Consider the following 16,675-nt stretch of genomic DNA (forward strand, 5'->3'; position numbering starts at 1 on the left):
GCATGAATTCAGGAGGACAGTCAGTAGGATAAAGGGGAAATAACTGAAAATGGACATTGCAAAGAAATTCTGCATCTGTCTAAAGGGACTCCAAAAATGGAATAATTTGATTTATGTAACATACATGTGCCAAAGGCCCTTGTTCCCCCACTCTCAACTGAAACCCTGTGAATAAAGGAAAATGCTGACCCAGGAACTAGAGGCAGCCCTCCACAAAAGTAGGAAAAATATCTGTCAAGGAAGGTCTATACCTACCAGGAGATTGATACTGCGGCAACAGATTCTCCCAGGGTCAAAGTAGTGGATCAACTAAAGACCTGCTAAATTGGGGTGGGCTAATTCCAGCCTGCGGACCAAATCCTGTCCACAGGGTTAGTCCTTGGCAGGTCCCCAATTCTATATTTCCCTGGGCATCTGCAGCTCTCAGGTGATGGCAGCTCTTGTTAGCCATGGATTGCTGTTCATAGCCAATGGGAGCTGTAAGGAGCAGTGTCCCAATCTGCACTAGGGATGTTAAATATTGGTTAATTGAAAAGCTGAGTAACCTCAAGAATTTTTATCGGTTAGTTGACTAATCTATAGTCCCTGGGGATGGGGATGAGGATGGGGCTGGCAGACAGTGCACTCTGGCCCCACTCCCGAGGAGTCCCCTGCCACCAAAAGCTGCTGCTTCTGTAACAGAGGCAGCAGCGCAGGGTGCCAGGCAGGTGCTGGTCCGCGAGGGGAACCAGTCTGCCTGTTGCCCTGTGGTGCTACCTCTGATAAAGAGGCTGCAGTGTGGGGTGATAGCAGCTCCTCTCTAGGGGGGACCTGAGCTCCTGGACCTGGCACAAGCTGGAACTGAATCGGGCTACCTGCTTGCCTGGCTCCTAATACACTTTAAATGCAGAGCCACAGTGGGGGTAGGTCCAGGCCCCACTACAAGCCAGGACTGAGCTGGTCTGCTGGCCAGCCTGTTAAACAATTTACTGGCAAGGGGAAAGGGGAAATGCATGTAGTCTACAGCATTAACCTATAAGCTTTTGCTTATTGGTTAATCAACTATTCTATTACATCCCTAGTCTGTACCACTTGCTGCCATTCCAATTGGCTGCAAATGGCAGTCCATGGCCAATGAGAGCTGTGATTGTCCGATACCTGTGGAGACAGGTAATTATAGTGGTGGTGGCATGCCAGGGACCAACAGTGATCAGCTGTCATTTTTTTTATTGCCTGCCCCTGTGCTAAATCAACTGCCAATCACACTCTCATCTACTTGGGTACTCCACAAGAACAAAAAGTGTAAGGGTAGTCAATGGAAGAGTTTCTCCTATCAGCTCCTTGCAGTAACCCATAATTAGGTACATTGCCGCGCCCCCTCAACTCCCCCATGCTATTCACATAGCTGGAGTTGCATACCTAGGTCAACATTGCCCTCTAGTGTACACCTGCCCTCAGCCACTACAATGTACGTTTCCAGCTTTCAACTATTTATAATCAAGCTATATCACAGCTTTAATTGACAAGCTGTGGAAGCTTAAATGTTCATTAGCACTGGTAATCAGAGCGCTGGAAGATCTTGGAAGTATTTTCTATTGAAAAAACTGCTGATCTGTTTCTTTAAACTCCTCCCTTTCGGCCCTATATAATTTGATTTTTTTTTTTATCTTTTCTCACACCAGCTTGGGCTAGGCATGTCTCCTCACTACTCTATCCTGCCTGATTAATTTGCTCTCAGAGACATTTAGGATAACATTTCTCTCTACCTTTCCAATATTACCAAAAGAAATAGAAGATATGCATGCTTTATGCAGTTCCTTCTGTCTACTAGAATAGAAGTCAGAAAATAACTGTATCCATAGCCAGTTAAAATTGTTCCAAGATTTAGTTAGAGGTATACATAATAATCCTGGAGAGATCACAAGCTGTGAATCTTTGTTGACTGCCCAGTTACCTGTCCTTGACTTTTATTAAAAATACCTGTGACTAAATTTTAGTCTTACTCATAGTTAGTCTTCACATCTATGGTATTATACAAGACAAATGCCAGAGTGTCCTTTTTTTGCTGGATTGCTTCTTCATGTATGTTAAAATTCTTATATAAATATTTTCAAGTGTGTAAATATGAATAAAGTAAACTGTGCAATACCTGTATTTATGTATAATGGCATTAAATAATTTTCCATCTCGCCAGCAGGTAGTGAAATTTTCACAACGGATTCCAGCATAGCCCTCAGTTGTCTGCTGTGTCCACAGGAGTAGTCTCTCTTTAGCAGACATATCCTCTGACTCTCCAGTAACATGGATGTCAGATATCTAAAACATAATGAATATAAATATAATAAAAGCATGTATTAAGGACTAAAATATTGAAAATATAGCAGAAAAAACAACTTTTAATTGTCACAGATTTTTCTATCCTGAACACATATACACACACTCTTCAGTGAAAATTACATATTGTTGCTCTCTACATTAAAAATATACAATTATTAGACTCACAATATTCTAAATTACTAAATCATTAGTATCTAAATTTCTTTTGACAGCATAATTTTCTGGTTTTGAACTTTTATCAGAAATTGTTACATAAGATGAAGTAGTCAAAAGCAATATTAATTTTCACATTACATAGGTAACATGAACAACATTTAATAGCTCTGTTATAAACAGAAGTTAAATTATAATAGACTCTAATCTCCAGGGCTATACATTACTCCAAAACAATTCAGTCAGACTGAAACCTAACAGAAGGGCTGTAAATGCAAAATTGCTTATTCTAATAAGATCTTTTAATCTGTTATCTTTACTAAGAATCTAAAGGACATAAATTCCACTTTCGTATTTTCCACTGATATATAATTACTAACTGTTCTGTACGTGGAACACATGTGCAATAGTGACCTTAAGATCAGTAATTCAAGGATAGCCTCTCCCAGGAGGGCACCTCTCAAACCTAGATTCCAAACTGAAATTTCCTTCTTTCAGGGAACCAACAGAGACAAATAAATATGTGACTTTCCCACAAGCTTTACTAAATCAACACATAACAGTGGATGCATCAAGCACTTGAAGATAGGTTGATGGTTAGAGAAAGGGTACATAATCAGACTGTGAAGTTAATAATGAAGTTAGTGAAGAGTGGCTTATACAATGAATTGGGTTTTTTTGGGGGGGGAGATTCTATTTTATACACTCTTTACATTACGGACAAGGTATGGATTTACAAGTTATAATTTAAACACTAAATTATAAATTTATTTAGTCCCAGTTAACAATTAATTTAGATGATTCTCTAATCAAAATATTCACCAAATTGCCAGCCAGGTCAGATAAATAGGAAGATTTATCACAACAATCCTATTTTATTTTTATGCAAGAGACAGAGAAAACTATAAGTACTAGAAAGCAAACAGTACTTCTGTGATGAGACAATGCTAGGCATAAGCAAAGTAAGCGATGCTTAGGGTCCCAAACAGCTCAGTGGGGGAGGGGGCATATTCATTATTAGTATGTGTTGTGAGGAGAGGCAGGGCAAAAAATATTCCTGCTCTGGGCCCCCAATGGGCTAGCACCAGCACTGCTTCTGTGAATAAGCCTACAATAGCTTCAAAATACTAGGACAAAATAAACATTGGAAGGAAGCTGTTAGCTTAATATCTACCTCCTCACCAGACCAAAATGTATTCTAAAGCTGTCTACAGCACACACTTTTCGGTGGCATGTAGTATACATATAACTACCCACCAAGGTGAAAAGCACACCGTGTCCACAATGAGGTGTGTAGCTTCACTTGTCAGTAAAAGGCTCTGGCATATGGCAGGCAGGGGAAGGCGGCTTCAGCTGCTTTCTGCTACCAGAACCTTTCAGTACAGCAAGAAAAGCTCAGAAGTGGGACACTATACACTGCTAAAAATAGCAGTGTACAAAGGAGACACAGCTTGGGCCAGTAGAAAACATGCAGGCTGTGTACTCTGGTACATACTCACATCCTTCAGATGTGTCTTTACTGGCCAAATCTGTGCCTCACCACCTACATTGCTATTTATACAAATGCATGTATGTATCCACACTTCAAAACTGCCAAAAGAATCCTGCAGTGCAGATACACCTTTAATGGAAGGCCACAGAAAAGACAGGAAGGGATGTGTGGTCTGTGTTTAAAACACACAATAGAAAATATATTCAGAGCAGAGTTTCTGTTTTATTTCAAGATGTCATATGACAATGTGGAAATAGAGGAGAGGTGAAATGATTGTGCCTTATGTAGAGACCCATCTATTACATATTTTGGGGAGTTTGTGCATCTTTCTTTCTGTGTGTCCATCTGTTAGTCCATTTGTTCAAGAACTCCTCCTAAATAGCAAGAGCTAGGAACACCAAATTTGGCATGCAGCTTCTTATCCTAACTTAAAAAAGCAAGGTCAGAATTTGCTGGGCCAGGGCAATGGAATGTGTGTGGAATGTGACTGTTTCAATTAAACAGAAAGGGAGGAGTGTGATAGTGGGAATAGTTATACTGTATAATGACCACAGGGGGTAGCAAGCATGGGGGGCAGTTATACTCATGAATGACCACAGCGGAGCAAGCAAGTGCACAGCCTGTGGGGAGACAGCAGCTGGCCAGTAGCATAGCCACCATGGCCCTGGGCTGTGCCTTGGGAGCAGCTGCCCACCATGCCACACGGCCCCCACCGTGGAGCAGCCGGGAGCAGACACCCAACAGGTCACATGATCCCCACTCCTCCGGGCTGGCCCATGGAAGCATTCAGTGGGCAGTCCATACCACCTGTGCTGGCTTGGTCCAGATCTGGGGAGAAGCTGGCAAGTGCCCTGGGCAGCCTCCCCCCACCAGTGCCGGCCCTGTGCTACCTCTGCTACCCCTAAAGTCAGGTAAGTTTTCTAGTAGCATATAAGAGAAAATGGAAAATCAATATGACAAAAGTTCTCTAGTCATTGTCTTTATTTTTAACGTGTATGGAGAATTATTGACTGAAATTCAAGTTTCCTTTCATTTATGCAGGCAAGCTAACTAATTTTTTCCCAGTAGTCTCTGCTTCTATTCATTATAAAACAACCAGACCACAGTATAAATCAAATCAACTATCAGCCACTTTGTTGGGAAGAGTAAGGCCTGATGTCTGATATTAAAAATACAGTTTTCATATCACTTTAAACATTTGCTGTCTCTGTCCATAAGAAATTAGTTTTCTTATATTCTTTACATGACTTCTTTAAAAAAGGAATATGCTGACAATATTTCCCATGTCCATTTTAACGTATAAACTCAGACCTTTGGCCTACTCCATGGTTAACTGAATGGCAACCGTTAAGTAGTTTTGGAATAGCACAGAGTGTCGTACATTAGATTCCTCTGACCACAAGGGAGTGGTTCTCAGTACAGTCTCAAATTGTCATATTTAAATCTGCTGTGACACATAAAAATGGCATGTGTAGCCATGGACACAAAACCAAAGAAAATAAATTCTTATTTTAAACTGAGATTGTTTGACACTCATACTTCCAGTGCTGTCCAGATTCTAGAAGGATAAGAAATGGGTTTGGTGATCTCAGTCCGTTTCACAGAGACCAACTGTCCGACTCACAAAAACTGTTCTGGCATTACCCCCTTTGGCAGCCTCAGCAGAAGGAACATGACTGAATAGGCCTAAGAGACTGAACTACTCTCTCTTTTTTAGAGATGATCTAATCTAAACAGGGAAACACTGGCAGAGCAACATAAGTAGGCCAGCACTTTCTGGGCCTATGCTTTAGACAAAGTATTTTAGTTTCCAGGCCTGTTATTGCAGTAAGCCCTTTTCACAAACACAAAACTCTGATGAAAAAATGTGATAGCATATTAGAGGGAGATTAGGTAAACTGCTACATTCTATAATTGAGTAGTATCTTACTATGAGAGCGCTCCCACTGATTTCAAATGTAACTATTTGCAAAGTAAAGTACCACCCACCTTAAATAAGGTGGGGAAAAAACAGTCCTAATTATTCACAACTGATAATATACTAACTCCAAGTATAAAAATCTATATTTGTAATATATTTGAAATATAACTCAATAATCACAAATGTTCCAACACCTTATATCTTACATGCGATTAATATAATTGTCCAAAAAATGTATGAAGGACAGAAAATAAGGCATCTGGTAGTATGTCAGGGTATGTCTACACTACAATGTTAGTTTGAACTAACGGACGTTAGTTCGAACTAACATTCATAGGCGCTACACTAGCGCTCCGCTAGTTCGAATTTAAATCGAACTAGCGGAGCGCTTAGTTCGAACTAGGAAAACCTCATTTTACGAGGATTAAGCCTAGTTCGAACTAGCTAGTTCAAATTAAGGGGTGTTGTAGCCCCTTAATTCGAACTAGTGGGAGGCTAGCCCTCCCCAGGTTTCCCTGGTGGCCACTCTGGCCAACACCAGGGAAACTCTATGCCCCCCTCCCGGCCCCGGCCCCCTTAAAGGGGCACGGGCTGGCTACGGTGCCCGTGCCAGGTGCAAGCCTGCCAGCACCCAGCCAGCAGACCCTGCACCTGGCACGGCACAGAGCCACCCACCCAATGTCCCCCAGCCCACCCCCTCTTCCCGGGACCAGGCTGGCGGCTCCCGGGAGCTTGCCCGGGACCGCAAGAGGCGGGCACCTTCCTGGGCTAGTGCGGACATCGTGGACCCCGTCCACGATCTCCGCACTAGGCACAGGAATGTGGCCGTCTAGGGCAGGAGAGCTGCCAGCCTGGCCACCCAGGAGCAGGTGTGCATGAAAATCAAGGGGGTCCACTGAGACCCCTGACCCTGAGCCCTGAGCTTACAATGGCCGTCCTGGGTCAGACCAAAGGTCCAGCTAGCCCAGTAGCCTATCTGCCGACAGCGGCCAACCCTAGGGACCCTGGAGTGGATGGACCAAAGACAGTGACCAAGCCATTTGTCTCGTGCCATCCCTCTCCAGCCTTCCACAATCCTTGGGCAGGGAAACCACTCCTACCCCCTGGCTAATACCACTCATGGATCCAACCTCCATGACTTGATCTCACTTCCCTTTAAACTCTGTTCTAGTTGTAGCCTTCACAGCCTCCTGCAGCAAGGAGTTCCACAGATTAACTATTTGCTTTGTGAAGAACAACTTTCTCTTACTAGTTTGAAGCCTGCTACCCATTCCTCTCCTTTGGTGTCCTCTAGTCCTTCTTTATGGGAACTCATGAAGAACTTTTCTGTATGCACCCTCTCCACCCAACCCCTGCTTTTAGAGACCTCTATCCTGTCCCCCCTCCATCTCCTCGTTTCTAAGCTGAGAAGTCCCAGTCTCTGTAGCCTCTCTTCATCTGGGACCTGTTCCCAACCCCTGATCATGTTAGTTGCCCTCCCCTCTCCCACCCTCTCTCTTCCCCTCTCCCACCTCCTTTTCCCAGTCTCCCCCAGTTTTGTTCAATAAAGACAGATTCCATTTTTGACCACAATTGTCCTTTATTTTGTACATCAAGAAAAGGGGCTAGGGAAGGGTAAGTGGAAGGAGGTGAGGGGGGAATGGGGTACGAGCCCCCGATGGGGAGGACTGGGCTGGCTCAGCGGGCTTCTGGGGGTGGAAGCTCTCCTGCAGCCCCCCAATTGCCCCCTCTCCCCAGATGGCAGCCTGCGGCAAGTGCAGCCGGGCTGATGGCCGAGTGCTGTGATGTGCCCAGTGTGGGCACTCCGGGCACTCCAAGCCAGGATTGGTTTTCAAGCGGGGCACCCCTGAGAACTGTCTGTCCGGGGTGGGGGTCGGGTCCCTTTAAGCGCAGCCCTCGGCTAGCCTGAGACAGCATCTGCACGCTCTAAGTCCTCCTCTGATGCCCTGCCGGCACTGCTTCCGGCCATCCTTAAGCCCTGTTCAGGGTCCACTCAATGTGGACATGCTAGTTCGAATTAGCAAAACGCTAATTCGAACTAGTTTTTAGTTCTAGACGCGTTTGTTCGAATTAGCTTAGTTCGAATTAGCGCTGTAGTGTAGACGTACCCTCAAAGATTATCAAAAGTAAAGGACATTAATAAATGATAATAAATTGTGATATTTAAGTGGCAGTATACCACATAGAAAGCCCATTTCCTGGTTCTACCATTTGAGAGAACTATTTCACACTTACTGGTACAGCTGCACTGACCCTTCTTTTAAATTCCTCCCTCTGCATTTCACAGGAACGCAAGCTGTACATAGGGACCAAGGGGCCTGAGCTTCCTCTCACGGAAGTTAACTGCAAAACTCTTCATTGACTTCAATGGTCAGGGTCAACTCCAAATGGAGGATCACAGAACACATGGACTCAAGAGTAACACTGAAGGACTGAGAATACATTTTGTTTATTCTTTTTATGAAAGACTAAACAAGGAAGAAGTGAAAATGAAAATGAACTTAAATGGCCAAGATCTGGCACCCTTGGGACTTGACTATATGTGGTACAGTCCCAAACGAGGGGATTTGCTGGATCAGGGGAGGTCCCTCCCCTCCTGGCCCATGCTGCCACCAGGTTAGGGCTCCAGCCTGCCCCCTCTGCTGCCACAGCTCCCCAGGACTTTCAGAAAGAAAAAGCAAACACTTATGTGAATGATGATGACTTGTGCTTAAGTAATCATGGATATATGTACAGCAGGGCTACTCAACACACAGCGTGGGTCACATGCAACCCATGGCCCACTTGTTTGCAGCCTGCGGATGGGAGCCAAAACAAAAAAATTGTCAATATAATGGTCTTCTGTTGATATGCATTTTAGTAGTTAAATTCCTTGACTGTCATTGCTCATTAAAAGAGCTGCATATGGGTGGAAATCGGGTAACTATTGCATTTTATTATTATCAGCAAAACAGACTTAAATGGGGCCTGTGTGTTGCATAGTCTTGCTTAATGTTTGTATTCATGCCCGTTGGTGTGAAAGAAGCTATTTGCATATAGTTGCATATATATTTGCATGTATATGCAACCACACTTAAGTTGCAGACCTCAGCATGTGCTGTGAGTATCATTGTGGACCCTAGGGCTTCCAAAGTTGAGTAGTCCTGATGTACAGAAATCAAACACTGGTATGACTTCAAGAGTGACTCCAAGGTTACCAACTGGCAATCAAGAGTTTCCACAAACAGTCTCTATTGAGCAATGTCAGATTCTGAGGAAGCTGAAAATCTCATGTCAGCAAGTTTAATCAATGAACCTTGCACTCTGCACTTTACACCTATTCTGGAAGACAAATACTGGCATTTTTCATCATTTAAACTGTAATGCTGTAAAAGTAGGTAACAGGTGTTGGCGTGATAGTGGAAACACCTGGAAGGTATTTTGTTATCTCAGAGCTATTCGTAGTCATGCATGAACTATGCCATAAATGCTTTACTATTATCCCAGAATTAGTTGTTCTATCAGATGCATTGGTTGCTATTGTAAATACTAACTTTTATTTAATAATGCACAGATTGTAAATAGAAATATTAAAGGTATATACTACTTTTGCCCAAATTTAGGAGTATACTTTGCTCTGAAAATAACAATTTTTATTTATCTCCAAATGAGATCAAGGTCCCATTGTACTAGGCACTGTAAAATACTAGAGAGCTGCAAATAACCAATTTTCTAGTCTGGTAACTGAATGGAAAAACTAAAGAAAAAAAATAATTTCAGGGAAATGTAAAATTAATTTTTAAACTTTTTCAGCTAACTGAAAACATAAACAATTGTTTCAGGACAAATTAAATTGGCCAAATGAATTAGAAAAAAAAGATTTGAGAATGTTTTAACCTTTTTAAAATTAAACCAAAATAAAATTTGAAACAAAGTCATTTTGAATAAAAAATAATGCATTTTTAAAAGGTCAACATAAAAAACAGGTTGGGTTTTTTTGTTTTTATTCGAGAGAGATTTCAAACTAAGGTAATTAGATGCATTAGACACAAATTCACAATGTTTTTGCCAACCCAACTCTGCAATTTTGGAAACAACAACAACAAAGGTTTTGTCTAAAAATGCTGTCCAGCACTAATATAAACACAGAACTAAAAGACAGTTTGAGAAATATGGCAATTTCCTGCTATATCTTAGTAAGACCTGATTGAATTAAGTTTAAATATTTTGGAGTCTGTTGTACTATAAATGCAAAGTTTATATAGCACTGTGGGATTATGTTTGACTTCTCTAGATGGAAATGTGGCCAGCATATATCTGGAAAGTATCAGAGCTTCAAAGACTCTTTTAAACAATGTACCAGACCACACTTTTAGGAGGAACAAAGGTAAGTAGGTTTCCTAGGAAATACCTGGGGAAGAGGGAAATGGAAATTCCCATCTCTGGAGCTAACCTTTTTGCCATATGCACTGAGGAGAGAAACACTGGTTGATTACCCTAATCACGGGACTCTTCAGATCAGAGGAGATAAGAAGCCGGTGAGCTTAGGTGCAGCACACCAGGAAGAGAGCAGCTGGTTGGGGCAGGGCTCTGGATGTTGCCAGCCACTATACTCAGGTAAGGTTCCTGTGCTGGGGCTGGGCATGGTTGGCCCATACCTCCCATTCTGGCCCCTGTCCATCACAGCCAGAATCTAAACCACTCCCCACACATGGCCCTCAGCCCCAGCGCCTGACAGATGGGAGTGGGGAGGTGAGGCTCCAAGCCTGGTGGGCCCAAGCTAGCACCCACAGCCCCTGGGCATAGGGTTCCGGTTTTGAACCGGACAGTCCAGTATTTGAGTTTTCTGTTCGGGAAACAAATTGAGAAAATATAAATGAGAAAATATAAATGTCTGGTATTTTCTAAATAAGGTGTAATGTAGATTGTGATGTAATGTTGAGTGTGTTCGGTATTTTGTTGAAACCATCTGGCAACCCTTCCTGGGCAATGCAGCCACGGTGTACCCAGGCTTCAGCCATGAAGCTTGGGCAGTTGGGGAGCACGATTGCTGCCTCAGCTCTAGGGATCTGGCAGCCAGAAAGCATGGCCCCCGATGCCTTGGCCAGCTCCTGGAATTTGGTGGTCAGGCAACTTGGTGGCTACACTCCCAACCTCTCGCCCCCACCCCGCCACACACACACTCTTTGCCATGAGTCCCTCCCAATCTCCTGCCTTGAGATCACTCACACCCCCACATATCTGCCCTGATCCCCCACTTCCTGCCCTGACTCTTGCACACCAACCTCCTGCCCCTAAGCTCCACCACACCTCCCAATTCCCTGCCCTGAGCCCGACCACACCTTTCAACTTCCTGCCCTGACTCCTGCATTCCTCACTCCCTGCCCTGGGCTCTCACATACCTAAGCCCTTGCTCTGACTCCTACGCCACCTACATTCTACCCTTTGCTCCCCCACACCTCCCATCCTCTGTCCTGAGCTTCCTCACTTCCATACGCCCCCCAGCACTCCAACCCACACTTAAATTTCTTACAAGTACTGTCATATAGCAAGCCCCCCTCTGCCCCCAACCTTCTGCCCTGAGGGACCCCCACAAGGGAAGGTTGGCATATGACAGTATCTGTATGAAATTTAAATTACTTTGACCCCTGCTGCAGATCAAAGTCACAGGCCATTTAAAAGAAAAGCAAATCTATGCATATGTGTTCTTGTTCTGAGAAAAATGTGTTAAAAACTTGTATGCAGAGAAAAACCCAAGTGGAGTCTAAAGGACTGACTCCTACCAGAACTCTTGTTGTAGCTTATTAACATTCATGCAGGTTCTTTTATGGCTTTTAATATACTTTCTCTGTAATGCTTCCACATTAAGAAAAAAAGTGCTTTGTTAGAAAACCCTGTGTGGTAACTTATATCTATAGGCAATCACAGTGTTCATAGTCTCTGAGGAGAAAACCAAACAGATCTGTTTAGGAAACCTGGCTTCATGGGGACCTCACAGTATAGGCAGGAAACTGTACAGCTTGAAAAAAAAAACACTTCTAGGAAGCAGAGAGCTGTGGGTCTCCATCGAAGGCATGTCATAGCTCAGGAGCTAGGAGTCTAAAGTGAGTGCCCTTTGCTGGACACACAGATGGGGAATAGAGGTGCTGTTGCCTTGAACTGTTATAGTCACTGTGGTAAAGAGTTTATACTCCAGGACAACAAATAAATACAGACAGAATGAAGTAATTCAGATATTAAAATATTTTAGATTTTTACATTTGTTTGGAAAACACATTTTATAAATTGGAACTGGGACTGAAGACTGGATGAATTAGAGAGTTGATAATGGGATATAAAGATGTCCTTGGTTTGAATCCAAGTTGACAGGGACCAAAAGCAGGTACCATTCAACAGCTCTTTGTTGCTGAATCTAAATTAAAGTAGTTAGTGCCCCCATGTTCTAACAATTTCTATTCCATGCATGTGTGCTTATTCTAGGAATTGGATTGAAACAAATTACCACAGTAGTGAGCAGCCTTTGCAGAGAAGCCAAGAGTGATTGTACATGCCACCACAGATGTACTCCTGTGGCAGGGGTGGGGAACCTTTTTTAGGTTCAGGGGCCATTGACCCACAAAAAAGTGGGGGGGGCACAAAAATGAGAAGCAAACACAAAACAAAACAAAACAAAACAAAACAAAACAAAACAAAACAAAACAAAACATCCTTTACTGACATGGCTCCTGAGGAGCAGAAAGACACTCCCCACATTCCCTTTGCATACCAGAGCTTATGATGGCCCAGGCTAGTAGTTTGTGAACCCCCCTAGGCTCTGGGGTGGGGACAAAAATGAGGGGTTCAGTGTGTGAGAGGGGGCTGCTGGGAACCAGGCTAGGGGTTTGGGTGGTAGGGGTGCAGGAATGGGTTGCAGAGTCTGGGAATGAGGAGCTCTCAGGGGCCAGATCCAGGCAAACCAAGGGCCAAATCCTACTTCCAGGTCTTAGGTTCCCCACCCCTGTTCTATGGAGTGGAGAGAAGCTGCAGGAAGCAGTGTCTTGCTCTTGATTGAGGGCCACACTCACAGCAGTAGGAGGGGCAGCTATAAACTTACTGAAGTGGTAGACAGGGCACGGTGGAAGCATGCTTTGCTCATGCTTCTAATTGTACTAACTTCCTATGGCAGTTAAGCTTAGGAAAGTAAGCATTAGGAAAACAGGATAAGGGACACTCTGAAGAAAGGAAGAGGGGTGGGCTCTGGAGTAGACTAGGGGATAGGGCAAATGCCTGAAGAACACCGGGGGGGGAGGGGGATTCAAGCATCCTCTACCCACCCTGGGAGCAGCCAGAAAGCCAACACAAGCTGCCCCAGGGATGAAGCTGACTTCTGTATTAGGAAGGTAGAAGGTTTGGGAGTGGACTAGGGGATAGAGCATTTGCCTGGGGAGCATTTTGATCCTCTATAACCAGAGAACTTCAGTCTTTGGATTTCAAATGAAAGAAAAATGAAAATATACTAGCTGACACGATACTAGATGCACACACGTCTATAGTGCCATAAAGTCGCACATGACGAAAAAGAAATGAATGAATTAAATAAATGTGACTTTTGGGGCCAAGAAGAATCTCTCTCTTATGATGCAAAATAAATTCTATAATGATATCAGATTGTAAACTGTCATGGATCCATGCTGAACTTTCCAAAAGCCAAAAAAATGTGTAGAAGTTAATTTTTTAAAGCAACTTGGATCTGATGAAAACTATCATAATTATCCCCATAAACTTTTGCTACTGTGGCCTATTGTTTGGATAGCATGTTACATAATATAAGAACAATATAAAGTATCAAGCACAGATAACACTGCATTAATATCAGATGCAGTTTGTGATATCTGCATCCAGGTTCATGTCTGAAATAATAAACGGAGGCACAAAGAGGATATGTAACTAGACCAAAGTAACTAAGAAGTCTGTAGCAGAGCTGAAACAGAACACAAATCTATCATTATTAATTTTGTGTTTTTACTACAAACTAATATTGTTCCATATACACATGTAGGAAAAGGCAGCTTAGTGTCTGGACGCCAGGATCCAAACCAAAGGTTCTAATCCACTAGAAGGTAAAATACTGGCTGCAGGCTGCAGGGCAAGGGAGCTTAATAAAATTAGTAACTGGCTTAAGTTCCTCTGCATCAGAGCCAAGAGACACATTGTCCTGGACACCAGGAATGTGCCTTAGCTGAGCTGCAACTTTATGAAGTAACACATCTGGGAACTATCTGGCAATAGCTCATCCAATTCAATTGATCCTTTCTTTGTAAATCATACCACCAATACTGCCATTAGTCCTCCCACACAATTAACCTCATCCCAGTATCTTTGCTAAGACACCCTTTCACCCTTATCGGAAGATTAATGGGCTGGGGAGTTTATATGGAAGCTAGTAGTTGGGTAGTCAAGTTGACTACTGACTGCTGGCTTCTCTCCCCCTTGCTGCCTCTGCATCAGAGGCAGCAAGATGGGGGGAGGGAGAAGCAGGAGCCAGTGCTGGGGAGAGCTGGCTTAAAAGCTGGTTTCCTCCAGGACCATTTCTGTGATGTGGGGGAGGAAGGGGAGCAGGGGAGGCAGAGGTGCAGAGGCCTGGGACTCGGTGTGAGCTGGGACTGCTCAGTCCTGGCTTGTGCCACTTCTAGGACCTACCTCTGCTGCAGCGCTGCATTTTATATGTAGTATGAGCTGGGCAGCTCTGACTACATGTAACTGCAAAGGCGCAGTGGTCCAGAACCCAGCATGAGCTAGGACTCTACCTCTGCTATGGGATCAACCTCTGCTGTGTCTCTGCAGTTTAAATATAGCAGGAGCCAGCTGCCTGTGGGCCCAGCTTCTACTACTTTTAAACTGCAGCACCGCAGTGGGGTGGCTCCTGGACCCGGAGTAAGCCGGGACAGAGGGCCTCCCCTTATCAACTAATCATGTAGTCAAAATTTTATCAACTACATGGTTAGTCAATTACCCACTTCTTAACATCCTTACTGGGGAGGAAGACCCTGTCCCTTTGCCCCACTAGTCATTAAGAGTCTCAACTCTCTTCCCTGCCTCTTGTAGGAAATACTTTCTCCTAATAAACTTCTAAGACCTAGCGTACACTAGGGATGTTAAATATCAGTTAACTGAGTAGTCAACCTCATTAATTCTTCTTGGTTTCTTGACTATTCTATAGTCCCTGGGGGTGGAGAGGGCAGCCAATGAGCTCTGGCCCCACTCCCCAGGAGCCCTCTGCCATTCTGCACTGCTGCCTCTGTATAAGGCAGGAGCTGGTCCGCAAGGAGAGCCAGTTTAAAAACCAGCTCCCCTTGCAGACTTTCAGCCTGTCACCCACTACTGCTGCAACAGCCCCTCTCCAGGCGGTTCTGAGCTCCCAGACCTGGTGCAAGCCAGCATTGAACCACGCTGCCTGGCCACCTGGCTCCTAATACACTTAAAATACAAAACCACAGCAGAGATGGGTCCCAGACTGAACCGGACTGTTGGCCAGCCTGCTAAAAAAATTACTGGAGGAGGGGAGGGAAGAAAGAAATGTGTATAGTCTATAGTATTAACCTATAAGCTTTTGCTTATCAGTTAATTGACTAAACTATTACATCCCTAATCTACACTAACCCTTGCCGTCGACCTAATCTATGTAACTTCAGTTACGCAAACAGCACAAATATATGTGGTAAAGTTGGAGGGGGCTGCTCTCCTGTTAATACCGGTTACTCTTCTGATCTGGTGGTGTCGACGGGAGAGCACTCGAGACTGATTGATCATGTCTAAGTAGATGAGATAAATCAACAGCTGGTGGATTGATCGCTGCAGCGTCAATGCCTTGTGTAGTGGGGACTAGCCCTCTATCTGGTTTATCAGCAAACTGGCCTCCCTGTCAAATAAGTAAATGTACGGGGCACTTGGCAAATTGCAACAACAATGACTTTTACAACCTAACCTACCTACCAGATCCCTGGGCTTCTGAAAGGAAGATGGAAAACTGCACATTGCCCAGGCCAATATGGAAGGGAGTTGAAACTCCTTCCTAGCCTATCATAATGCTCACAGCCCCAAATAACCCAATTCTGTTCTAACGGGGGGGAAAGGGAGTTATTCTCCCAGGCTGTGTCTACACTGGCACCCTTTTCCATAAAAGGGATGCTAATGAGACACTTCGGAATTGCAAATGCCGCGGGGGATTTAAATATCCCCCGCAGCATTTGCATGAACATGGCTGCCACTTTTTTCCGGATCGGGGTTTTGCCGGAGAAAAGCGCCGGTCTAGACGGGATCTTGCGGAAAATAAGCCCTTTTCCGCAAGATCCCTTATTCCTACTTGTAAGTAGGAATAAGGGATCTTGCGGAAAAGGGCTTATTTTCCGCAAGATCCCGTCTTATAGGTTAATACTTATTCCTTGCGGGAGTGGCACACTAAGTTCTTCTATGCATGTAAAATCTGCTACAGAGGATAGTAAAGGGCTGGAGAGATTTGCACAATGCACAATTACTATGTTGTATACTGAAATATGTTTAATTTCTGATACTAATCTGGCTTGTCCTATTTCCACTAACAGACTATTTTATATTACGATCTGTATGCTAAAGAGTGCCCCCTGTCTCTACCTCCTTATTTATAAATGCAATGTGTTAATGCAATCTGCACTCACCTTTTCTATTTAAAGCAATATAATAAGAGGCTTTCAAAAGACAGTAAATGAAATCTGTTATACATGCTTCTATCTGATACAATCCTTAATGTAACACATAAACTTACCATTTCTCAAGAACTGAAAGGAAAATTTACTATG

General features: G+C 43.8%; 1 protein-coding gene across 25 annotated transcripts in view; it reads right to left on the reverse strand.

Annotated features, from left to right (window-relative positions):
* The window catches only part of DST (dystonin), a 466,993-nt gene that overhangs the window by 227,262 nt on the left and 223,056 nt on the right, over nt 1-16,675 (reverse strand). For all 25 annotated transcript variants that reach the window (XM_006110983.5, XM_025182427.3, XM_075923642.2 and 22 more), the window contains one exon: nt 2,129-2,295. In XM_006110983.5, the coding sequence (XP_006111045.3) occupies nt 2,129-2,295 (167 nt within the window). The remainder of the gene's footprint in view (nt 1-2,128; nt 2,296-16,675) is intronic.

The sequence above is a fragment of the Pelodiscus sinensis genome, chromosome 3 (genome assembly GCF_052426305.1).
Source record: "Pelodiscus sinensis isolate ZL-2025 chromosome 3, ASM5242630v1, whole genome shotgun sequence".
NCBI classification, from domain to species: Eukaryota; Metazoa; Chordata; order Testudines; family Trionychidae; genus Pelodiscus; species Pelodiscus sinensis.